This window comes from Geotrypetes seraphini, chromosome 13, assembly GCF_902459505.1.
Source record: "Geotrypetes seraphini chromosome 13, aGeoSer1.1, whole genome shotgun sequence".
In the NCBI taxonomy this organism is placed as follows: Eukaryota; Metazoa; Chordata; class Amphibia; order Gymnophiona; family Dermophiidae; genus Geotrypetes; species Geotrypetes seraphini.
The window spans coordinates 18552467-18578744 of NC_047096.1; the positions used below are offsets into that span (position 1 = coordinate 18552467).

Sequence of the window (26278 nt, forward strand, 5' to 3'; positions counted from 1 at the left end):
AACAACCCAACAAAGAGTAGCAACATTCCATGCAACCAATCCAGGGCAAGCAGTGGCTTCCCCCCATGTCTACCTCAATAACAGATTATAGACTATTCCTCCAGGAACTTGTCCAAACCCTTTTAAAAACTAGCTACGTTAACCACTCTTACCACATCCTCTGGCAACGCATTCCAGATCTCAACTATTCATCGTGTCCCCCTTGTTTTCATAAGTTTTAATGGAGTAAAAAAATCGATCCACTTTGTTCTACACCAGCAGGATTTTCTAGACTTCAATTATATCTCCCCTCAGCTGTCTCTTTTCCAAGCTGAAGAGCCTTAACCTGAGTGGTCTAGGACAATTCATCGCGGCTGATTCAGCATGGCCAGTTCATCACTAAATTGTCAATGATGAATCATCCAACCTTGATGAATTCCCCCCACACACATTCCCCTACTTACCTGATATCTTGTGGTGGGCTATGCCCACCCTCACACACAAAAAGGAGCGCTCCCCTCATGCATCCCCCCATGTAGCTGATGGCTTGTGGGGAGCTATGCCCCTACACTCTCCCACAAGGAGCACCACCCACCCCCCTAAAATAGAAGCATACCCTCCCCCCCCCGCATCCCCCCAAGGTAGAGCACCCCCATGGTCCCCCATACCTGTAGAAAATTTTGCTGATGCAAGCAGCATCTTTGACCCCACCTGCTCACATCAGCCTTGTCTCCCCTCTGACATCATATCCTGGTCCCGAAATATCAGGAGGCACAGTAGTGTGCCTTGGCATACAGTTTGAGATACACTGTTCTAGGGTTTCTACCTTATTTGATATAGTTTTAAAAAAAATCTATTTGTATTTTTAATACTGTTTACAGTGCTTCAAAGATAAAGTTGCAGGCAGATGAGCGGCATCACTTTGGAATCAGGCATACCGAGGGCAGCTGGGCTGGGGTCCTGGGCGAATGAGGAAGAGGGGGCGTACTGCGCATGCTCCTTCCTTTCCAGCTCCGGTTTAGCCGCCTCTCCGACTAGCATCAAGGTGAGCGCGGTTCAAGTTCCAACATCCGTCTCCTATCTTTACCATCCTGCGTTCGCTAATGCGGTCGAATGGTGACCCGACACGAACGCACCCTCCCTTATCGTCGCCCGGCGCTATATCCGAGCGGGATGCGGTGCAGAGAGGAACCGGACCGAGTAGGCCTCAGCCCTGCGCAAGAGTAGCTGCCGGGCTGGGAATGAGGGGGGGGGGGGGATCAGGCGGTTCTGCTCGGCGGGGTTCTTCTGAACTGAGCCGAGCGTCTTCAGTTTACGTTGCCCCCCCCCCCCCCATGCAGTAAAGTTGCTAGATCGTCGGGGATGGAGGTGGTAGTGTTTGTGGAACCTTTTTTAAAAGGGAGCTTCAGGCTTTTGTTTCCCCCGGATGCGGATGTCCACGGGCTGGTTTTGAACAGGGCTTTTGAGCGCCAGTCGTACAGGTTTCCTCCCGTAGTTTTGCACCTCTTATTTTGTGTTCCGGCTTGCCAGGGCTTTCCCTCTGTGGCATTCCCCATAGTCCTATCATTTCTCCCTTGAGGTTGGCCTCGGATGGTGGGATGAGTTGAGTGAGCTGCGCGTCTTACCTGCCGCTGCTCCCTTTTCTGCAATCGGAACTGTGCGAGGGGACCTGTAGTTTTCACTTCGCTGACTTCAGAGGGAAGCTGGCAGAGTAGGAAGCGGTGAGGAGGGATCAAGACTATCGCCAGCAACGATGGTTGTGTTTGGCCTTTCTCATTACTGGCTGCAAATTTGACAACATATTTGAGGGATCTTCTGGCGCCTTCCTTGTTTGTTTTTATTTTTTAACTCAGCTTCATTGTACATAGATCATACATTAAAAGGTTTAAACATTTTTATTGATGATGATAAAAAGAAAGCAGACAATATAAATGCAGTCATCCATACAATGGTAAAAGCTACATAGACAGAATGTTAAACCAATTAATAAAGTATTATCATCGGTTTTCAAACAGTGACTAGTAGTTCACAACTATCCCCAATCCCAACTACAAATCAAGAATGCAGTCGCATCCGTCTTGGGGCCCTGAGGATCAAGGTCACAACCCCCCACTCCCTGGCTTATTTTAATGAAAAACAAGTTGTAGTGATGACAATGGAGCAACAAAAACAATAGACACAAGCACTGCCAAGCAGGCAGATCACATATTATAAAACAGGGAGAAGGTGTTCTGAATCTCCAGCCCTCCAATTCCAAGAGCTGGATGACAAAGCTCAGGGTTGGTACCCAATGAATGTGGTATGACATTTTTGAAATGAAGGCTTTTGATGGATGTATGGGGGGCTGCTGAAAAGTTCTCAGCCCAACCAACAAAGTTAGGGCAATCTCCATCGTAGGTTATACACACTTTTTTTGTTCTGTTGGAAAAATATGGAATGAAAAAAGTGGAAAATCACTGGACTAAGTGTATAACCTACGATGGAGACTGTCCTAACTTTGTTGGGCTGAGAACTTTTCAGTGGTCCCTTGTAGTGTCTTATGTCTCTAAACGGTCCAGTTGTTTCTTAATCTTGTTGGCTAAAATCCAGGCATAAAGTCTGTCTAAACCAAGGATGGTTGCTACTTGTTTTGACTGAAATTTGAAAGCCTTACATTGTAGGTGGTTAGTGTTTTGCCACCTTAACTTTCACTGGAAATGCAAAACCGGTTGGCCTTTGATCTGTACAAAATTAAATTCCATGTTAAACACGCTTAATTTTGCTGATTGTAACTGGAAACAAAGATTCAGAGGGGACAGCTCTTTATCTAGAGTAGTATTTTATTTTATTTTTATTTTTCCTCTAACTCTACTTTTCACTTCTCTATTACCCTCCAGGTACTTTAGTTAGATTGTGAGCCTTCGGGACAGTAAGGGAATTTTCCAAGTACCTTTCTTATTTCTAATCTTAATGTATATTTTCTGTAAACCGCTTAGAACCTAACGGATGTAGCGGTATATAAGAAATGAATTACATTACATTACATTACTTCTAACATTCAAGGGTCACAAATTTACCCTCTCTTCTACAAAGCCGCATGGTAATGGCCCCGAAGCCCATAGAGATTTAAAGGGCTTCGGGGCTGTTGCCATGCGGCTTTGTAGAAGAGGAGGTTAATTTTCCGAATATACCTTAATGAATATACATAAGACATTTATATTCAAATTTTATCAAGTATTTTAGTGATCCTGAAAACTTGACCTTTTTGTGGTCCTTAAGGATGGAGTAAATTCCACTGGTGTAAAAAGGTCAACAGTGAGAGAGGTTGGTAGTACCTTTCATAGACTTTCCGATTGGTGCATTTGAGAAAGTGGACTCTTGTCTTCAAAAATTCAGACCTCAATTAATTGGTTGCTATATAAAGTACTGCTTACCGGTATGTTTAGGGATGTAGTGTCTCCAGTGGGTTTGCTTTAGTATTAATTTTGAACAAGTTAGGACAAGGAAATGAACAATTTAAAAACAAACTTATACTATCAAAAAAAGTTGTTTAGCAGTGATTTCAATAGTGTTCGTTAAGCAATCTACAATGTACTGGAAAATAGGACTTGAAATCTTTTCTGAGCCTCTAATATGGTAATTCCCTCTTTAGAACACTAGAGTAGGAGATGCCACTGAAAAGACCTAGTTCTAATTCTGCCATGTTATCAAGAACTTTGAGGGGGGGAGGGGGAGAGAAAGATGCAGAAAGTTTGGTTCAAAGAAATTGGATTGGATCTGAATATGTTGTTTCCAGACCAATTTATTCTGCAGATAAGTGGAGTCCAGATTTACTGAAGAATTAACTGAAAAACTAAAATATATACCGTATTTTTTGCTCCATAAGATGCACCTCACCATAAGACGCACCCCAGATTTAGAGGAGGAAAACAAGAAAAAAAACATTCTGAACCAAATTGTGCACCCAGCCTCACTCCCTGCCAGGCTCTGCACCCTGTCCCCCTTTCCCTGCTAGGCTCTGTATCCTGTCCCCTTTCCCTTACCTGTAACCTACCACCCCTTCACCTCTAGTGGTAGGCTGGGACAGGAAGGATCCGTCCCAGCTGACTAACAATTTTTTCCTCCTCCCCCCCCCCCCCAAGGTACTACTTTTTAAAACATGGCCCGCACGCCCGCCTTTTTAAAACATCCCTGCCCCGCAGTACCTTTTTAAGCGCCCCTTAAGCCTGGTGCTCCAGCGGTGTATTGGCTGGCAGGAGCGTGCTGTCTATGCTGCTGCCTGGGCCCGCCCCGCTTTCAGAATGTCTGCAGTCCTCACGAGTCCCGTGAGAATTGACGCAGTCATTCCAAAAATTCAGTCATTTGCTGAAAACGAAAGCTAATCCTAAATATGTGGAAATGAATGCCATGAATTTCACATGTGTAGGAGTTAAGTTGTGGAATAGCCTTGTTGGTCAAATTTGAAAATGTAGAGACAGAAACTCATTTAGGAAAATGTTAAAAACAACTATTTGTAGATGCATTTCTTTGAGCAACTGATTTTATGTAAAGATTGAATCTGTCTGTTTTTGTTCCTATCTTCTGATTTATTTATTTATAATTTATGTATGTAACTTTGTAAACCGTTTTGGAAAAAACGGTATAGAAATTTTAAAAATAAATAATTTTTATAAATTCTCAACAAAAAAAAAATCTGAACTTAAAACAATTTCTGGTGCTTTCAATTTTGTTCTTGAAGCATATGAACTTTTGGTTTATTTTTTTTTCCCTTCTACACTTTTCAAGATGGCATTGTCTTTGTTGATAGGACTCCTAGCAATTGGTTTTGCTACATAGTGTTGCATGATTTCTTTGATACAGTTTATGGTCCCTTAAATTTGTCTTGATATACCACTTAGTATTTGTGGTTTTCATTGGTTAATGCAGGTTATGGCCTTGTTGGTTTGTCTTGTCATGGTTTTTACTTGATTCTCAGGTTTAAATTCAGTAGTCTACCCCCCCCCCCCCACACACACACTTGCATATCAGTATATGTAGCACTCCTGATGGAATTCTACATAATGCAAAATTTGTGCAGAATTCCCCAGGCACACAGAAAGTGTTTCTTTAGTACTCTCCATACTGGTAGAGGTTAATCTTTACGAGCAGGTATATATCCCAATCATGACCAGCAGGTGGAGACTGAAAACAAAACTGTGAAATAGTACATAAGAGATACCTTCCCCTATTCCTATCAGTCTTCTTTCAGTCTCCAGCAGGTGTTAAGTGAGCTATAGCCATCTCCCTTGGTAGGGCTGTTGGAATTTGTTTAGGGGTTTCTAGTCCCTGTTTTTGGCCAGATTGAGCTTGGGTGGGCCTTGTTTGGGGGGTCCGTCCAATCTCAGGGGTGTCAAACCCGGCAGGTCTCGAGTGAGGTCCCTCCCCCCATTTCCTCCACCTCACCCATTTTTTTTAGAGGAGAGCCTCGGCAGTAAGCCTTGCCCCCTAAATCAAGCAAGGCATATTGCTTTGAGAGCCTGTGGAGTCTGCTCTGGGGAAAAAAAAAAATCCTGAGGTAGTGCCGATCTAAAGGGTTGCTTCCCTGTGCATAATTACTCCCTCTCTGGGCCAGAATTGCAAATTGCTGCTGGTGACATCTTTGGGAGCCTGCACGAGCTCTGCAGGTTTCCCTTTACTGCGTTCCCACCCTTTGCTGAATTGGGGACAATGGGGAGAGAGTCATGTGCTGGCCTGGGAGGATAGGTTGAGAGGCTCTGGATGGGAGGGGCGGGGGGACAGAGGTGAAAGTGGCTCTGGCTGGGGGAGAGGGGGGGCAAGAGTGAGAGAGGCACTGGCTGCTTTCAATGGAAGTGAAACCCAGATGTCTCAATCTCCTCCTTTTTCTGAAGCCATATGGTAACCTTTCCCTCTCATCTCCTCCCCCATTTAGACAGAGCCAAAAACAAATTCATGCACATAGATACATAGACTGAAGGAGTGACCTAAAGATTAGAGCTGGTGCCTCAGCACCCTGAAGTTGTGGGTTCAAACCCCCTGCTGCTCTGTGTGACCCTGGGCAAGTCACTTAATCCTCCACTGCCCTGGGTACATTAGATAGATTGTGAGCCCTCCTGAACAGATGGGGGAAAATGCTTGAAGTATCTGTATGTGAACCAATTTGAATGTGGTTGTAAAACTACAAAAAGGCAGTATACAATTCCCTTTCCCTCTTAACCCTCCATTGCCCCAGGTATCATAGTTAGATTATGAGCCCACCAGAACAAACAGGAACAATACCTAGAGTACCTGATACAGAAAAATATATATACACTGCCCTGATAGGGTGGTATATCAAATGCCAATAAACATGCAAGCATGCACTCATGCAAGCACAACCACATCATATAAATTTGCAAAACACAGATGATGCAGATATAGATAGATGCACATGCTGAGGGGTTGAAGACATTTCCATGAGCCTTGCTTTGTGTGTATGTTTTCCTTCCCTTATACACCATAAACATTGCAAGGTTGATTGGAAACTGAATGTAACAGTGTTTTCAAACTCATGTTAAGTTCCCATAATGACTTTGTTGGTAAGTTTGGATATGTTGCTTTATCACATTGTGCCTTGGCTTAGAGTGCTGTTGTAATGAGGTTAAAATATTTTTGGCCTTTTTCTCATCATATATGTTGTGGATTAACCCCTAAAGTGGTTGCATGTGTTTTGAAGCACTGTGTGTGAGAAATATGCTGGGATCTTGCTGGATAAGTTGCCATTTAAATCTAGTTTTTACTTTGTGAAGCCTTTTCTCTGCTGCTTTAACTTATTTTCTTTTCTACCCTCTTTGTAGATGTTGATGCCCAAGAAGAACAGAATTGCCATCTATGAACTCCTTTTCAAGGAAGGAGTGATGGTAGCCAAGAAAGATGTGCACATGCCCAAGCATCCTGAGCTGGCAGACAAGAATGTCCCCAATCTCCATGTCATGAAGGCAATGCAGGTATAGAAGGAAAGATAGATAGATGGGGGAGGGGAGTTAGTACCATATAGGAAGAGACCGAAAAAGACAGTAGAATATTATCTACCATCATAAGAACCAAAGCCTGCTGGGGGATGTTAGTGTGGAGTGGGTTTCTTGGGGGAGAAGGGTTGGGGGGATTGTAATATTAATTGATATATTTGGGTTTCTGTTTGACTGCTTATGAATGTTAATATTTCATAATGAAAAGCACAGCTTTACATGATTGGATTTGAAAGTACCCCTAAAGGGGTTAGGATTTTTCTGTATCTTTGTCCAGAATTGGACTGTTTCCAAGTTTATTTCATTATAAAAGTGGATTGGTGAAATTTTTAATTATTACATATAAAGTGCCTAAGAGTAATGGTATCTTAGTTCTGGCTAATCACCTATGTTCCCACCAAACGCCCATCTGAAGCAACAACCACAGAGGGCTTAGAGGCCCCTACCACCACGCAGATTTGCTGCTTCTCCCCTGAATCTGCTGCGCCCACTGAAGCCGACGTCCGAGAATCGCCGCAGAGGCCAATGGGCTAATCACCTATGTACACTGTATGTGTGATTATATTCATATGTAAATGTTTGGATTTGTCAATAAAAATATTTGGGAAAAAAAATTAAAATTTCACCAATCCACTTTTATTACATTTATACAATCTGAGGAATCTTCATTGGATTATCTGCTGACCAGACATGTGACCTTTTTAGATTGGGGTTTTGCCAGTCCTGGCCTCATGATAAGAATTTGTACTGTTTTAGTGCCTCTATCTGATGGGATTTCAACATGATTCATGTCCCAGTGCTTCATAAGTGTACCTGCAACCTGGGCTGTTGAGTCGGAAACAATTTTTGGGTTACTGGAGTCGGTGAAAATGTGCCAACTCCAACTCCTAATGTTAAATTGTATGTTGTGCAAATGTAGGGGGTCTTTTACTAAGGCATGCTAGCCGATTTAGTTCATGCTAACGCGTCCATAGAATATAATGGATGCTTAATTGGCTAACGCACCTTAGTAAAAGACCCCCTTAATGCTTAAATTTCTTATTTCACAAATAATAATTTAACCCATTTTTCAGACTGTTTTTCTTTTAGAATACATTTTGATATCAAGTTCTTTGATTACAAAATGTAATATATTTTATTATATTTATATTAGATAAAGTGGCACCTGGAGAATGACACGGGGACCAAGTTTGTCCCCATCTCTGTGAAATCTGTCAGATCCCATCCGCACAAGCCTTGAATAGTTATTATTTTATATTGAAATCATTTTATTAAAGTATAAAAGAAACAATATTATGTACAACTGTAATTTTATAAATCACAAATACAGGATAAGAATCGACAAAAAACCCTTGTCTTTTCTCCCCCTCACAAATATCTCCTCCACTATCAAAACAACTGAACAAACCAAATTGCTACAAAATGCTACATAGAAAAATCATGCTAATAGAATGCCACACACACAGAGCACAAATGCCAAATCCATAATAACCGACCAAAAATGGTAAACATAAATTAAACCAAAATCCCAAGAAGCCACACCTTGCATGTCGTACAACACCTATATAAGATATATAGGAGTCAAAGGTTTTATGTACCGATTTCACAGCTCTGCCTGCAACCAAAGGGAAGGATAATGATGGAATTGAACAGTTAACACTACAGAGGATTTAGAGATAGAGGTCTGGGCTAGTAGAGAAGCATCAGCCGCTTTAATGCCCTCTGGTGCTTCCTCAATATTGAGTTGCTGAATTTTTGTGTCTCTCCCCCATACAGTCTCTGAAATCTCGTGGCTACGTAAAGGAGCAGTTTGCCTGGAGGCATTTTTACTGGTACCTGACCAATGAGGGTATCCAGTACTTGCGGGACTTCCTGCACCTGCCCCCCGAGATTGTGCCAGCTACTCTACGCAGAAGCCGCCCAGAGACTGGCAGACCCAGGCCCAAAGGTAGGCTCTAAGAGCATGGGAAGGTTGTAAGATGTCTCCTCAGTTCAGCACAAACAAGGTTTTTTGCCTAATTAAGCAGAGATGGGTGGTGCTGTGAACGCCTCACTTTGGTGCTATTCTAGACGTATTTTACTGGTGCTTTTTTTTTTTTTTTTTTAATCTTTGGATTTTGACTGCTGCTAGAGCACATTAGATGGGCTGGCTTTGACTGAGACTCCAGTTGGTGGATCCTAAGCACAGTACCAGGCAGAGCTCTGGGTTTCTGGCCCAGAAATATCTAAGAAAGGAGACAATTTATATTAAATCATTAATTTATAGATTGTGTAGGTTTGGCAGACTGGATGAACCATTCGAGTCTTTATCTGCCGTCATTTCCTATGTTATGTTACATTCTCTAAGGGGCTTGGACAATGGTTCTTAACAGCGCACACCCCCTTGGCCCATTACTTAAGCCAATGTTGCTGCTCAGCACTTGCCAGTAGTTTAGAAACTTAGTTTAAAAAAAAAAAATTTGGCAGACATTGAGTGGAAGAGCACCATAACATTTTATTCTGGACTCGATGATGTCCCTTGAAAGCCTACCAAATACATCATACACAGTGATATCAACAGGATGCAGTCACTTCTTGTAACTATTCTGAGAAGTTAGATGCATTGTTTTTCTCCCTGCCATGCTTTGAGGAAAATTAGCCCTAGCAAAACCCCACGCTATGTAGTTGGGGGATCTTCTAATGAGATCAGAGTTGTTCAGCCTGTACATGATGGAGTTTTGTGCACCATTAGTCATAGGCAGAAGATTCTAGCAATGAATATGCAAATCTAAATGTCAAAACAATGTCAATTGGGGTCACTTTTCAGAAATTAATTTTCATTTTCTAATGAACTGGAGAGTAGAAAAGCTTGTGTAGTTTAGGTGAAGCCTGTTAAAATATTAATAGAAAATGTATCTGTGCATGGTTGTAGGTTATGTGTAGAATGCACAATACATTCTATAATTATATGTAGAATTGTCATCTTGTTACTTGTGTATGTCTGCTGAGATGTTTGTGTGTGTGTGGATGCAGTGACAATTGTTTAGGTGCACAGTTCAGTGAAAGAACCACTAATTTGCAGCTATGGCTATTATAGATTAGTCGGGGCTTTTCACTCGCATCCTTAATCAGATTTCTAGGCTTTTGTTGACTGAGCATATATCCCACCACTGTCATGAATTATTTCAGTGGAAAAAAAAGTTGGAAAGTATATGCTGAAAGTTTGACCGTGTCTTTTTATGTGAGATTTGAGTATGCAATTTAGACATTTTGGCAGCAGGTGCAAGTGTGATACTTTGAATATAGAGTGGCTTGGAGCTGGGAACTAGGGGTAAGTAAGGGAGCTTCCTTGGCCTATCCAGACCAGTCCAGTCACTGATTGTAGGGTTATGTATGCCTACCAGCAGGTGGAGACTGAGAACACAAAGTTTTAAACAGCCTTAAGAACCATATGCAGATCCTAAGCATCTAGTGTATTCTCAGTCTCCAATTGGTGGTGGATGTCTAGCTGTGCAATCTGTGACATTTGATTCTGGTAGGCCCTTGTTTTAGTACCTTCTCAGTGGTTCCTTTATGTTTGACGACCTCTCTCTGGATACCACTGAATTGGTGGTGCATGGGGGCCGCTTGTTACCTTTTGGGGTGCATTAACCAGGTAGCTGGGCCCCTCCCCCTTTGTCTCCCTACAAGGAGGACTGTGTGCCTTGGCTCTAACGCTGAACACAGGACCCTTCAGTGCCTTTGTCAGCTATTGATTAGGGTTTTGTTTTTAAATTTACAAACAGGTTGTAAATGAATCCAGAGTTCGGAGTTTGTTCTGCAGTACTTTGCCACCAAGAGTTTTGGAAGCATTTTAGTGGAAAAGCTGCACTGCTGCAAGGCTTGCAGTCGTAAAGGTGTGGAGAGGCTTGGGCTTGGGCTTCAGTGGGCACGGCAGTTCCGGAGGGGAAGCAGTAAGGGCCTCTACGTCCTCTGTGGTTGTTGCTTCAGATGGGCGTTTGTGGGAACAGCTGCCGTTACTGCTGTAGTCTGCAGGACTGATGCACCCTTGTGGTTGTACAAGAATTTGTTGCCTAGGTCGTCTTCAATGAGGTGGGGAGGGAGGAATGACTGTAGCTTCCCTTCAGAGTTTGTGTGAGCTGTGTTAAAGGCATGAAAAGCTGGGGTTCCCTCAGGCTCCTTCAGTGTCTAAGAAGCCTCAAATTGGATCGAGGAGTTGGATTTGGCTTCGCTTCTGTCTGAAGAAGACCTCTACTTCTGAGGAGGAGGATCGGTTTAGGGATGTGAGGGAGGAGCTCCCAGTGGGTGAGAATTCCTTTTGCCATCTGGATCTTCCATAAGGATAAATTACAGGAGCTTATTTCTCAAGTCTCCGAGGTGTTAACATTTTCAGGAGGTGTGGCATGTGTTTGTGGCCTATTTGTAGAAGACAGAGGAGTTCCATCATTCAGACCACTTGTTTGTCTCGATTGGTGGTTCTAGTCAGGGGGGGGAGGGGGGAGGTGGGAGGTGATTGTCTCCAGTGCTGAAGACTCATTTAATCAGAGCCATGGCGGCCTCTTGGGCTGAGAGAAGTGTAAGGCATTGGTTTGGTCTACTCTGCACTCTTTACCCGTCACTACCATGTCTATGTTCAAACAGCACTAGATGCGGCCTTTGAAGTCTGTGCAGAGGGGCAGGGGGGGAATGGGTATTTGTGAAATGCAAGGAAGTGATTAACTGGAAGTGTGGTGGTATGGTCCATGTTCATGAGTAAATTGGTGGGAGTGTGTAATTGAGTGAGTTATTTCAGTGAGTATGTGACCTGCATGAGGAACGAGAGTCTTCCCCTTTCTTAATTCTCTTCAACCTTGACAACCCAAGACTTCTCCCATGCACTTACCTCTAAATGTCAGCATGCAGCAGAGAATCAGCAGCAAGAGCAGGTCCCAGCTGCTGCTAGTGGTGTTAGTGGTGGAAGCACCATCATCTTCCAAGCAGCAGGAGCTCATGCTATAGGAACTGGCTTTGCATGTGTAGAATCTTTTTATGCTGGGCCAGGGCAGATGATAGGGGAAGGAGTGAAGTAGATTGTACTGGAGGAGGAGGTGCTGGAAGGGTGCTTGGCTCCAGGCTTCATAGATAGGAGGAATTGGAGCAAAAGAAGAGCTTAGAAGGCTCATATCTGAGTGAGGGCTGGTGGTGATAGCAATGCAGGAGGGAAGAGGGCAGATGACTGTTATCAGTCAGACCTGGACCAAACATCTCAAAGGAACATAAAGCAAGGGGTGGTATCAAGCCACTTCTGTTATGTTGTGCCTGCAGTCTTTTCCACTGGAGCCCAGGCCTTGGGACTACATTAGTAGCAACTGCAGCAGTTCTGTTCTTGCCACAACATGAATTCTTGTTTAGCAACAGCAACTGAAATTTCAAAATTGCATGTGGTTTTGACAGTGTGTGCTAGAGTGGATGGACCCTTGATACCACATTACTACCTGTTGTGAAATGCAACTAAAAACATACAGAGCACATTTTGTTATAGGTTTCTTTCTGGTATGTTCCCAGTTTTTCTCTTGAGAAAAGGGTAGCCCATTCTGTCTCCAAGGTTCATTGGCATGTCCGCATCTTTGTAACGGATTCTATGTGAAGTGCTTTGAGTGTGAGGGTAGTGAACTTGGCTACTACCTTGTTTATGTAAAGAGCAGTTTGGTGTATTAATATCTACTGCTTGACCGAGTATACAAATTAGAAGGGGTTAATTTTAAAACCCTACTTCAACTAACATTTTGTCTTTTCAATATCTCACATAGTTACTTAAACAATATCAAGAAAAATATAATTGATCAACGTTCTATAATTCTGTTCAGAGTTCAATATGGTCCTTGGTAGCTCTGTCTTGCAAACTTCATTTATTTATTTTTCTTAGGCTTGGAAGGCGAGCGTCCTGCTCGTCTCACTCGTGGCGAGGCTGACAGAGACACTTACAGACGCAGTGCTGCTCCTTGTAAGTATTAGGCAGGATGGTTAATATTTGAAATTATTTTTTATTTAGGGGGTCCTATATTCTCCTTACTGATATCCTGGCCCCTTATTCTATTGTGGTTTAATTTTGGAGCTTGCGTTTCTTTTAAGATTATAGGGTATTTCTCTTTTTTTCCATTTATTACTATATATGTAGCTCCAGATGCAAAATCTGAAGTATTTTTGACTGAGTTCACTAATTTTTCTTTTAAAAAAAAAAAAAAAAAGTATAAAAAAATTTGTGGTGACCCTTAACAATGGGCTCCATCTGCCTTGTGTTACAATTGGGAAGTATGTGGTTTATTTTTAAAATTTCTATACTGTCTAACCCAGGGATCTCAAAGTCCCTCCTTGAGGGCTGCAATCCAGTCGGGTTTTCAGGATTTTCCTAATGAATATGCATTGAAAGTAGTGCATGCACATAGATCTCATGCATATTCATTGGGGAAATCCTGAAAAATCTTGGATTGCGGCCCTCAAGGAGGGACTTTGAGACCCCTAGTTTAACCTTAGGTGGTTTTACATAAGATCAAACATACATAATGCTTAAAACAATACAAAGATGAGAAGCAGCCTTCTGCCTTTGAACCAGAAATCAAGCCTGGGGATCCACAGCATAGACTGTCCCTCTGCAGTGCTAGTTGACATGAGTGTCAAATTGTAATACATGGATTTGTCTTCTGTTTTGCAGTTGGTGCTGACAAGAAAGCTGAGGCTGGTGCTGGAGCTGCAACAGAATTTCAGTTTGTGAGTATTAACCACAGAGGGGCTATTAATTTGTCTTCCAGTTTAATCTTTTAACAGTGGGACTGAATTTGAGGGCATAGTGGGAGGAGGGGGATTTTTGATAAATGTTGACTGGTAGGGGTAAATTATCTTAGGACAAGCAGGCAATTCCCGCCCAAAGTTACCCTGTGGGACCATCAGTTCAGAAAAAAAAAAAAAAGCTAAGAAGTCAACTAAATGAGGTGGGAGGGTTGTGAGAATATGTGCCCTCTGTCCTCAGACAACACTCGTTACAGGTAAGTAACTATGCTTTATCCTAGGACAAGCAAGCAGTATATTCTCACATGTGGGACTTCCTAGTTGAAAACAAAAGGGTTGGAAAGTAGTTGGCTTTTAAGCTGAGAATAAATTTTGTAGAACTGCTTGGCCAAATCAACTATCTCATCTTATTCCGTATTCTCCAACAGGTCTCTTCGCTCCACCTGTCATTTGTTTTTCCCTTTTTGTTGTCCTAAAAAGGACAGTTAAGTTCCATATGCATCATTAAATAAGAAAGTTTTTAATTTTGACTTGAAGTGATTTAACATTGATTCTTCTCTTAAATAACCCGTGGTGGAATTCTATAGAGAAGGGGCAGTAACTGAGAATATACCAAGACGCGTAGTGTTTATATGTCTCAGTGACGGAATAACAAGGAGATTTTGTGAGGTGGAGCGAAGAGACCTGTCGGAGAATACGGAATAAGATGAGAGAGTTGATTTGGCCAAGCAGTTCTACAAAATTTATTTTCAGCTTAAAATCCAACTACTCTCCAACCCTTTTGTTTTCACCTAGGAAATCCTACATGTGAGAATTTTTTCTGCTTGTCCTAGGATAAAGCACAGTTACTTACCTCTAACGAGTGTTGTCTGAGGACAGAGGGCACATATTCTCACAACCCTCCCACCTCATCTAGTTGGCTTCTTAGCTTTTTTGTACTGAACTGATGGTCCCACAGGCTAACTTTAGGCGGGAAGGCATTGTTGCATGTGTGGTTTGGGCAGTCTCAATACTTGTAAAAAGTTTTAAAGTGACAGTACACTTTTGCACTGTCCGTACTGGGCTATGTGGATAACGTCACACATGTGAGCCTATCTGTCTGCTATCCTCGGATAACACTCATTACAGGTAAATAACTGCCGTTTTTCAGAGGAGGTGGAGTAGATCCTGCTGGGAGCAAAAGCCTTGCTGGGGTCATGTCCCCTAGTTCAGTCCTCAAAAGTGACCATAGAGGAGGCTGGAATGTAGGGGCACCTAGGATTATGGCCTCTTACCAGGCCATCAGGGTAATGAGCTGACCATACTTTAATACAGCGAGCTAATACCTGCACACAATTCCTCTCTGTATCACTTGGTACGGTAAGCCTGTGGTTGCTTTCTGCATCAGCCCCTGGATGGCTCCCTTAAACAGTAAGAGATCAGAGTCTGGGTCAGATCAACAGGAACAGGGATGGGACTTACCTAAAGTGGCTGAACAAATTTTTTATGAAATCTTAGGAGCCAGCCCCAAAACTTAGGAGACATCTCATTTGTCCTTTCCCACCCCTGCCAACATTGTCTACAGTGAATTTTATTTTTTTCTTGGGAGAGGGAGGGAGAGGAGAAGGATTGGGACTTCCTACCCCCATCAAACTTTAACCTAGCTTCTTTGACTGGGTTACAAGAAAACTGGATATGGGGAAGTCTCTAGACGTCGTGTACTTGGACTTCAGCAAAGCTTTTGATAGCGTCCCGCACCGCAGATTGTTGAGCAAGATGACTTCGATGGGATTGGGAGTGATATTGACGACATGGGTCAATGACTGGTTAAGCGGTAGAATCCAGAGGGTGGTGGTTAACGGTACCCCCTCCAATACATCGGAGGTGACCAGTGGAGTGCCACAGGGATCGGTCTTGGGACCGATCCTTTTCAACATATACATAAGAGACCTGACTCAAGGGCTTCAAGGTAAAATAACACTATTCGCCGACGACGCCAAACTATGCAAAATAGTAGATAACAGCACCTTACCCGACAGTATGGAGCAGGACCTGCTCTTATTGGAACATTGGTCCTTGACTTGGCAGCTGGGCTTTAATGCCAAAAAATGTAAGGTCATGCACCTTGGCAGCAAAACGAGATTTGGGAGTAATCATTAGTGAAGACATGAAAACTGCCAAGCAGGTGGAGAAAGCTGCATCCAAGGCTAGACAAATGGTGGGATGCATCCGTAGAGGTTTCGTCAGCCGGAGGCCCGAAGTCATAATGTCCCTGTACAGATCCATGGTGAGACCTCATCTTGAATATTGTGTTCAATTCTGGAGACCACATTATCAAAAAGATGTGCGGAGAATCGAGTCGGTTCAGCGAATTACCACCAGGATGGTCTCGGGACTCAAGAGCCTCCCATATGAGGAAAGACTGAATAAACTGCAACTATACTCGCTCGAGGAACGTAGAGAGAGGGGGGACATGATTGAAACTTTTAAATATATCACGGGCCGCATCGAGGTGAAAGATGATATCTTCTTTCTTAAAGGACCTTCAACCACAAGAGGTCATCCACTGAAAATCAAAGGTGGGCAATTTCATGGCGACACCAGGAAGTATTTCTTCACCGAAAGGGTAGTCGATCATTGGAATGAACTTCCATTGCAGGTGATTGACGCCAGCAGCGTGCTCGATTTCAAAAAGAAATGGGATATGTATGTGGGATCTCTAGCCGGGTGAAATCTGGGGGTGGGTCATTAGCGTGGGCAGACTTGATGGGTTATAGCCCTTTTCTGCTGTCATATTCTATGTTTCTATGTTTAGCCTCCCTCTCCCAGCCTCGGTCATCATCTTTTGCTTCCCCGTTTGCAGTACTGCTTCTGAAAGAGCTTTCCTGGCTCAGCAAAGCATGGGGGGGGGGGGGGGGTTTTCACTTGAGCCATGCTATGAAGGAAGTTCAGAAGGTCTTGCGGGACTTCAAATCTTGAGACTTCCTGAACATCCTGTACTGCATGACTTAAATAACTGGAGAGTCTGATCATTATGAAGAGAAGGAAAAAGAAAAAAAAAAACACTTTCAGGCGTATGAAATCCTGGGCACCAGGGTGCAATTTCTAGGCACCATGGTGACCTGGTACCTGGGATTTGTTGAGTCCTGACCTAAAGAATAAAGGAATGCAGGAGAAATGGAGTGTTGCATGCTAACTACCTCTGCTGCTGCTGTGAACCATTTGAGGCCCTGGCCTGCTAGCACATCTGTAACTGCTGCAAGCCAAGAGGAAGCAGAAAGCATATTTGATACAATTGTCATGCCAAAGTCGAGACTGCTGGGGCAGCTGCTATAATTTAGCTCCTACCCACAAACATAGCCCTCTGAACACACACTGCAGTTTACAAAAAATAAAATTATACAGTCCCTCATAGCTATCTCTTTTTTTTTTTTTTTTTTTCCCTTGCAGAGAGGGGGTTTTGGACGTGGACGAGGACAGCCACCTCAGTAAAGCTGATTGGACTTGCTTGTATAATAACATAGAATAAAGGTTGACACATGGTGTAGGTAATACCTTTATCTTGGACTAATAATTTGCCACAAACTTTGAGAGTGCTCTGTCAAATAGACAAGTACAACATAAGCTAGGATTGAAGTTGTTATACTGTGCATTGCTTACTGTGTGGATGGGTGAAGTTTGTTTCCGTCAACTGAAAAGAATTAAAAAAAATTAAGTTTTTAGAGATGAGAAGCTTTATTCTTGTTCTTCACAAATAATGGAACCCCCAACCAAAAATCCCCACTTTGCTTTCATTGTGGTGGAAACTGATGTTCACCTATTCAGTTGATTTCATTCCTTGCTCACTCTGCACCGACCTACTTTAGGGAACTGAACTTAAACAGCTTGTCACAAATGTTTTGTTTATTATAAAGGTATCGCCTACAACATATTTGACCATATTTCTGTGTGGACTGATCAGGCACTTGCCATATTTTGTGTATAATAAAACTTAAGTGAAAAATCCACTCCTGTTTGTGTGTGTGTGTTTTTATAGGGGTGATAATCAGGATGAGTTATTGGTCAGTGTTGCTTTTGGTTGTCAGCAGAAATCTATCCTGTTAACCTAAAGAATCAAAACTGACCACATTAATAATGAAAAGGCAAATCCTGTTCAAGCAGTATAATAAATCATGCGCAGTACAGATAAATGAATAAAACCTTCAGAGTGAGCTATATGGCAGCATTACCATTTATAGCTTTGATCTATATAAAGACAATCACTGGTACTTCTAATATGTACTCTGATATGAACCATAAAGTTTTTTCCCCTTTTTTATATGTATCTTTCTTATTTTATCATTATGCTGATGTAATCCAACGATCTGTCTTGACTTTATATAGAAATTTTGTTGTGATGTACTGCCCCCAGGGGACATTTTCAGCAAAGCTGTTGAGAAAGCACTAAATTTACTTTCAAAGTACTTGAAAGCAACATTGTCTTCAGTTTACATATCCAATACTTTTGCCATATTTTAAGTAATCTAACTAAGGAAACATACCATTAACTCTATTTTCTGTCATTGTGCAAATCTGTTTTATTGGCTAAAATTAAGTACTGAAAGTATCAGACTTCAAAAATGTTAGAGCAGCTCTGAGTACACTGGACCCAAGATAATGGCTGTCTATAAATAGCAATATGACCAGCCATTTTATTAAATAGTGGTTTTCCAACTTGATCACAGCGTAAACAACTGCCTTTAGGGGAAGGTGACAATGCCCTAATCACTGCTTCTGCATCTGGTCCTGGAGGCACCCTAGCCAGTCATGTTTTCAGGATATCCACAACAAATATTCATGAAAGAGATTCTATGAAGTGAATATTCATTGTGGAAATCCTGAAAACCTGACTGGCTGAGGTGCGACCAAGTCCTAAGTTCTGAAGTCTAAGTACAGCACGGACAGCTGAAGATTGGGAAACACATGTTTCTTTCATCTCAAAGTGAATGTAGCACAAACATCTGATACAAAACCTAAAGAGGAAAGATAGCAGTAGTATGCTATAGCGCATTGTCTCACAAACTAAAAGTTCCCCAGTATTGAAGGGGAAGTTGGGTATCTGGGTGGTCCTCGGGGCGTATTTGCCCCAGGAGGTGCCTGTAAGAGAAGATGTCGGTCTCGTGAGTTCCTATGATCTCGTGAGACTAATGTGGGAACTTAAGGCAGCCATTTTTGATAGTGGATCTGCATGGGGCAGGAGCATAGGAAGATCAATCCTGGCCCATTTCACTGCTATACTACCAGGGCTTTAAAGGTAAACTGTGGATGGGGGAAGGAGTCAGGGTGGGGGCCCTAAAGTTATTTGTGATTTTTTTTTTTTTTTTTTTAAATGTTCATGAGAGAGCTGTGCCCCTTAACTCGAATATGAAAGGAGTGCTGTAGTAAAGCAAATAGGGCAGATGCAAAAGATTGGATACTCTTTCAGCTCAAATGTTGAGGTCCAAAATGTTTTGTAGCGTTGTTATCTTTGTCCCTGCAGTGCATTGCCAAGGTGAGGGATTGCATTCTCCTGCCGGCAGATGAAGTAATAGACCCTGATTGATTTTCAGAGGGTTGTGTTCGTAAGGAGCTAACTAAAATAAAGGTAGACAAAGCGATGGGGCTGGATGGTGTACATCTGACGGTGCTGAAGGAACTGGTAGCTCTGCTGACTGACCTTTTTCAATGAGTCTCTAGAGTCGGGAGTGGTACTGGAGAAGGGTGGATGTGGTCCCTCTCCACAAAAGTGGAAGTAAGGAAAAAGTAGGGAATTACAGGCCGGTACTTCTGACTTCTGTGGTAAGCAAATTAATGAAAACACTTTTAAAACAGAATGGTCAAGTTTCTGGAATCCTGGGGAAGGGGCACAGGTGAGCGGCAGGGGGAGGAGTAGAAAGGGGCAGAGAGGAGGAGGAGGGGTGTGTGTCCACCCCCCCCCCCCCAAGGAAGACCATGCCCTAGCATCCCAACCACACCACTGGGCTAGGGGCAAATCGGGGTAATTTCTAAACATTATGTGCATTGTTATAGAATATGCCAATGTGCGCACACTTAAGACACAGGCGTGACTCTTAACAGGTATGTGCATCTTGTACAATCATGCTGCCTTTCTAGTCAGTGCCTAGATTTTAGGTGCCATATATGGAATATGGCCCTAAGTACCAGCCTAGTTGATTTGACCCTGTTTAAATGTGTACTAATGTATGCAGCTTTGAACACTGCTGCCTGACTTTTATGCACTCATTCCCAAAGGAGATGGTGCCTGCCTATTGTGCTCCAAATAATGCAGATCCCTTGTGCAGGTTGTTAGTGAGGCCTCTCTTGGAGCACTGTGCTCAGTTTTCAAGGCCATATCTTGCTAAGGATATAAAAAGACTTGAAGCAGTTCAGAGGCAAGTGGCTAAAATGGTATTGGGTCTGTGCCAGAAGACATATGAGAAGAAACTTGAAGACTTAAGTATGTATCCCCTAGAGGAGAGAACAGTAGGAGAGATATGATACAGACATTAAAATACTTGGAAGGTATCAATGAACAAACAACCTTTTTCCAAATGAGGAGAAGCTCTAGAACTAAAGGAACAAGAGAGGAAGCTGCAAGAAGATAACATTAAAAGCAACATGCAGAACTACTTTTTGAAAGGGTGGTGGATGCTTGGAATATCCTGGTGGAGACAAAATAGTGATGGAATTTAAAAATGTGTGGGATAAACAGGATCTGTATGTGACAAAGGTTAAATGATCTTCACATAAAAGAAAAGGTACAACCCTAATCACCTTCTTGAGTAGACTAGATCAGCTCTGCTGATTTTTATCTGTCACTGATGCAGACTGGCCACACAGGAATTGTGCAAAGTATGTGCCTGTGGGCTACAGACCTTAGCCCTGAGAGTTTGTAGCCAGAGATGCCCTGGAGTGACCGGATCCTCTGTAGTACTGAAAGCCTCCAACCGAATAATAATTTTTTTTTTAAAAAAGATTAAACTCCAGCAGAACAGACAGGCTCCCTATTCCTCCCTTGTAGAGAGTAAGACTGAGGGGAGATGGAGCAGAGAACAAACAGTGGTCTCTCTACAACTCTTGCAACTACTGGGGGTTAAATCCTGATGGTCAAGACTGCCAATCCTGTTGCACAAGAAATATAGTTGTGTTGTGGGAATGTATAGACTCTTGACATATGTGTTTACACTTCCCCCTCCTGATTCACGGTTTTAGGACTTGCGATTTTGAGTATTCGCAATTTCCTAAAATTGGAATCACTCCCACCTCCATCCTACCTCCTGGACCTTACCTGGTGGTTTAGCGGTCTTTTGGGGCAGGAGCAATCTTCCTACACTCCTGCCCCATGCAGATCACTCATACAAAATGGCTGCCGTGAGCTCTCTAGCAGTATTCAAATCCAAGCTAAAAGCCTACTTTTTTGAAACTGCTTTCATCTCTTAATTCCTACTCGCTGCTGGCAGATACCTAGACCCACTGTATTATTTCCTCTACCATAATCTCCCCAACCCTGATATGTCCTGTCTAAATTAGATTGTAAGCTCTTCTGAGCAGAGACTGTCTATTGTATGTTATAATGTACAGCGCTGCGTACACCTTTTAGTGCTATAGAAATAATAAATAATAGTACCTAAGGCCTCTGACACTCCTGAGACAATTATGAAATATATATTTTTTTGATACACTGATGACATTCTCATATATACCTTGTCTATCTCTCCTGATTTATCTCCACTACAAACTTGTTTAAAAAAGGAATTCTATGAGTGTCAGAGCATTTAGCATTCCGAGCATGGTGGAAACCTCTACTGTGGCTTAGTAAAAGAGGGGGGTATATTTTGAACTGCCTTGATTTGTACAGCAAAAATGTATATCAAGTTTAGTAAAGCACTCCTTTACAAAACCACTAGTGTTTTTAGTGCCGGCTGCCGCGGCAATAGCTCTGATGCTCATGAAATTCCTATGAGCATCCAAGCTGTTACCACTATGGCTGGCACTAAAAATGCCAGCGCAGCTTTGTAAAGGAGGAGGTAAATGATAAACGAAGATGAACAAGACCAAAAAATGAGTATGACAGTGTAACACTGATGGGGAGAGCTACAATGACATGAAGATGAGAACTGAAGAAAGATGAAAAAGAGTAAAGCAGTACTATAAAAAATGTGGAAATATATATATATATATATATAATAAAACCGTAGGCGGCACATGCGCATTCTTATCGGCGTGCTTCCATGATCCGTAGGTCTGTGGCCGCCAAGAGTGCAGCATGCCCTGCGCTTACTACGGCCCCACGCGCAGCTGAGTTCGGCACGGCGGTTTCCCCAGATAGAGGAAGTCTAACAACTCGCTCACGACGCGCAGCTGAGTTTGGCACGGCGATTTCATCGGTTTCCCCAGATAGGGGAAGCCGAACAGCTCACTCCCGCCTCATGGTCCTGCCGCCGCTCCTGTTCACAGCAGCCTGCACATCGACGACTCCCCCCCCCCCCATCCTCCTGCAACAGCCGCTACCGCTCATGTTCAAAGCGGCCTGCTGAGATTCGCGGCCGGCTGTAGCGAACCTCTCAGGCCGCTGTCCACATGGTAGCACGTTCCCTCTGACGCGATTGCGTTAGAGGGAACATGCTACTGAGGTGGACAGCGGCCTGCGAGGTTCGCTACAGCCAGCCGCGAACCTCAGCAGGCTGCTTTAAATAGGAGTGGCAGCGGTGGCAGAAACCATGGATGCAGGGAGGGGAAGAGGAAAAAGAAGGGCATGGAGCAGACAGGAAAGGGGGCTGTTTTGGTGGGAGGGTTGTGATGAGTGCAGACAGCAATCATGGGGGGGGGGGACAGAAAGGGACCATGGAGCAGGTAAGCATTGCAGAATATGGGGAGAGGGAAAGGGGGCTGTTTTGACAAGCAGGGGGGCCAGGGAGACAGACAGAAAGAAAGACAGACAGAGGACCAGGGAGACACACAGACACAAAGAATGACAGACAGCGTCCAAGGAGAGAGAGACAAATTAAAAAAAAACAAAAAAACATACATCTACTCTGGGCGGCGGGAGGAAGGCAGTACGGAGTGCTGCTGGAAGTGGCTGCTGGGAGGAGGGCTTCGAGCCGCAGAAGACTGTCCACAAAGCCCCTGAGTTGGGCCAACCTCTCCTTCCTCACCGACGCTGAAGAAGTTGCAGGCCCCGCTCCCTCTCACGCTCTGAGCACTCACGATTGGCTGAAGGGTGTCGTGCCGATGCTGCAGGTACAGGGGGATGCTTTTGTTGGAGAGGTTTGCTGGGGGCCAGATAGCTTTGCTCGGAGGGGGGGGGGGAAGGGGAAGACAGAAGGGGGCCATGGAGAGACAGGGAGAGGGGAAGGGGTATGCTGGGGGCAGACAACTTTGCTCTGGGGGGGTGGGGCAATGATACAAGGACACAGACACAAAGAATGACACACAGGTGCCAGTGAGACAGACAGAAAGGAAGACATTCAGGCAGCGTCCAAGGAGAGACAGCCAGTGTCCAAGGAGAGAAAAACAAATAAACATAGACAGACAGACAGCGGTCAAGGGGAGAGAGAGAGAGAAAGAAAGAAAAACAGACACACACATCTATTCTAGCACCCGTTAATCTAACGGGCTTAAACACTAGTATATATATATATTTAGAGAGAGAGAGAGAAAAATTGCAAACAGAAATGGAACGCAGGTCAAATAGGCAGGGAGAGTATAAGGAATTAGGCAACATTTACTTCCCCCCCTCCCTTTTACATAAATAGTATGGTTTTTAATGCCAGTTGTGAGGGTAACAGCTCCGACGCTCATAGAATTCTGAGCATTGGAGCTGTTACTGCCATGGCCAATGCTAAAAGACGCACCATGGTTTTGTAAAAAGGGGGAGGAAGGGTTGGGTTATCTATTTATAATATTTATATCCCTCTTACAACAAAGGAATAAGAATAAAGAATAGCTCTGTCATAGTACCAGTAAATCATAAAAAATAAGATTCATCTTAAAATATTACTCCCTCCTTTACAAAGCCGCACTAGCGTTTTTAGTGCTGGATGCCATGGCAACAGCTCCAATGCTCATAGAATTCCATTACCGGAGACATGCGTCCGGTGCTTAAAATGGCTTTGTAGAGGAGGGGGTTAAACACATGAACAGAAAATAATAATATGACATCTACATTTATTTTCACTTGCCCCTTCCCTGCATTTTATGAAGCTGCGCTGCTGAGCAGTGCTGAACTAACCACCCCTTTTACAAAGTTGTGCTAGCGGCTGCTGCCGCGGTAACTACCCCAAAGCCCATAGGAATTTAATGGGCTTTGGGACTTTTGCAGCTTTGTAAAAGTGTGTGTGTGGGGGGAGTAAATGCCAAGCCACCTATAGGATCAGAATGGGCAGCTCGGCATTTATCTTGCACTGCTTAGCAGCACAGTTTTTCTGTGTAATAATTTCCCTCCCCTTTGACAGTGTGTGTGTGTGGTATCTCTATCTATATATATGGAGAGCAAACAGGGCAACTGCCCTGGGCCCCACAGCTTCAGGGGGCCCCCTTGGCTGAGATGTCCTCCTCTTTTCCCCATCCAGTTCCGAAGCATCCATCACTTGTAAAAATGCAAGGAAGTCACTGGCCTTGCAGCAGTTCAACACTGCCCACAGCCTCCTCAACACTGTTTCTCTGCTGCATCATCAAAGGGGGCAAACTGCGCTGAGGAGGCCGTGGGCAGCGTAGGAGAATCACTGCTGCACCAGTGACATCCTTGCGTTTTTACAAGCGAGGGGAGCTTCGGAAATTGGTGGGGAGAAGGGAGGACATCCCAGCCCAAGGGGAACCCTTGGAGCAGTTGATTTTAAAAATAAAGGGAGGGATGATGGGAGGGCAATGGGTGGGAGGAGGGGGGAGAAATTAGAGAATGACAAGGGGACAAATTTTTTCCTGTCCAGTCAAGTTATTTTATCCCAGGACAAGCAGGCAGCATATTCTTAACTGATGGGTGACGGCACCGACGGAGCCCCGGTACGGACAATTTTAGAGTGATTGCACTCTAAGAACTTAGAAAGTTCTAGTTAGGCCGCACCGCGCATGCGCGAGTGCCTTCTCGCCCGACGGAGGCGCGCGGTCCCCAGTTTCTTAGTTTCTGCAGAGCTAAGACATGTTTTTTCAACGGCTGTTGAAAAGTTTTTTTCTTTGCCTTCCCTCTTGCGTGTTTTTTCGTGAAATAGTTCACATTTTTCTCCCTTTTCTTGTTTTCCATAACCAACTAAAAAAAAAAAAAAAAAATTATCTTTTTTTTCTTTATTTTTCGGTCGGCCCCAGCGGGGCCTGTTGGCAACATCGAAGCCTCGACCTTCGATTTTGCAACTGCTGTTTTTCCCTTCACCGGGCTTTAAGAAGTGTCAGCAGTGTGCACGCCCTATATCTTTATCCGACCCGCACAATTGGTGTCTTCAGTGCTTGGGTCCGGATCATAGGGCTTCGACGTGCACCCGTTGCGCAAGGCTGCTACTTGGTCCTCAGTTCATACTTTCACATCTCATTATTGTCTGGATGCATTCTCCAGACGGGATGGACACTGGCCAATCTGTTTTACAAAATTTATTTTCCTAATGGCCAACCTTCCCTCCATCCCCTTTTTGTTAGCTTGGAGGTCACCCATCAGTTAAGAATATGCTGCCTGCTTGTCCTAGGATAAAGCACAATTACTTACCGTAACAGGTGTTATCCAGGGACAGCAGGCAGATATTCTTATTTCCCACCCTGCTCCCCGGGTTGGCTTCTTAGCTGACTTATCTTAACTGGGGACTGTGTGCCTCCGTCGGGCGGGAAGGCACTCGCGCATGCGCGGTGCGGCCTAACTAGAACTTTCTAAGTTCTTAGAGTGCAATCACTCTAAAATTGTCCGTACCGGGCCTCCGTCGGTGCCGTCACCCATCAGTTAAGAATATGTGCCTGCTGTCCCTGGATCACACCTGTTACGGTAAGTAACTGTGCTTTCCTGTCCCTGCCCCTGCCCCATTCATGCAAGCTCTGTCCTAATCTGTACAAACCTCAAACACTTTTTAAAATCATAAGTGTTCGAGGCTTCTGCAATTAAGGTAGATCTTACAGGAATGGGGCAGGGACACCGACAAAACTCAAGGGGACGGGGAAATTTAGTTCCTGCGGGGATGGGGACAAATTTGTCCGTCTCATTCTCTAGGAGAGATGCTGGACGGGGGAGTCATTTGGGGGATAGGGAGACTTCCTTAATTTCTACCCTGGGCCCCAGCCTAACACCGGACCTGTATAGTAGAGAATGACACGGTGACCGTTTCCCGCGGCGGGGACAAGGACACATTTTTCAACCATGCCATTCTCTACACATCAACACTGTTTCCACGCTATACACATGAGCGCGCGCGCCACCCCGCCCGCTGACAGCCCTGGAGGGAGGGATCTCGAGAGGGAGTCGATGCGCCTGCGTCAAGTGTCATCCCAGTCACTCACCCCCTGGCGCGAGGCTTCGTGCCATCTGACCGCACCCCCTTTGATTTTGCACAGGGTACGCCTTCGGCGTTAAGGTACGTATTCCATTCCAGCCTATCGGATGT

General features: G+C 43.9%; 2 protein-coding genes across 2 annotated transcripts in view; both read left to right on the forward strand.

Annotated features, from left to right (window-relative positions):
- The first annotated feature begins 905 nt into the window (after positions 1–905).
- On the forward strand, positions 906–17692 carry RPS10 (ribosomal protein S10). The gene is made up of 6 exons (XM_033919204.1): positions 906–1024; positions 6792–6941; positions 8739–8910; positions 12847–12924; positions 13633–13688; positions 17136–17692. Exons 2-6 carry the CDS (start codon positions 6792–6794, stop codon positions 17175–17177), a joined length of 498 nt encoding a protein of 165 aa, XP_033775095.1. The 5' UTR covers positions 906–1024; the 3' UTR covers positions 17178–17692.
- Positions 17693–26224: 8532 nt separating this feature from the next.
- NUDT3 (nudix hydrolase 3) overlaps positions 26225–26278 on the forward strand; it is a 36599-nt gene continuing 36545 nt past the window's right edge. Inside the window, exon 1 of the transcript XR_004536840.1 lies at positions 26225–26248. The gene's annotated coding sequence lies outside the window, so the exon portion shown is untranslated. The remainder of the gene's footprint in view (positions 26249–26278) is intronic.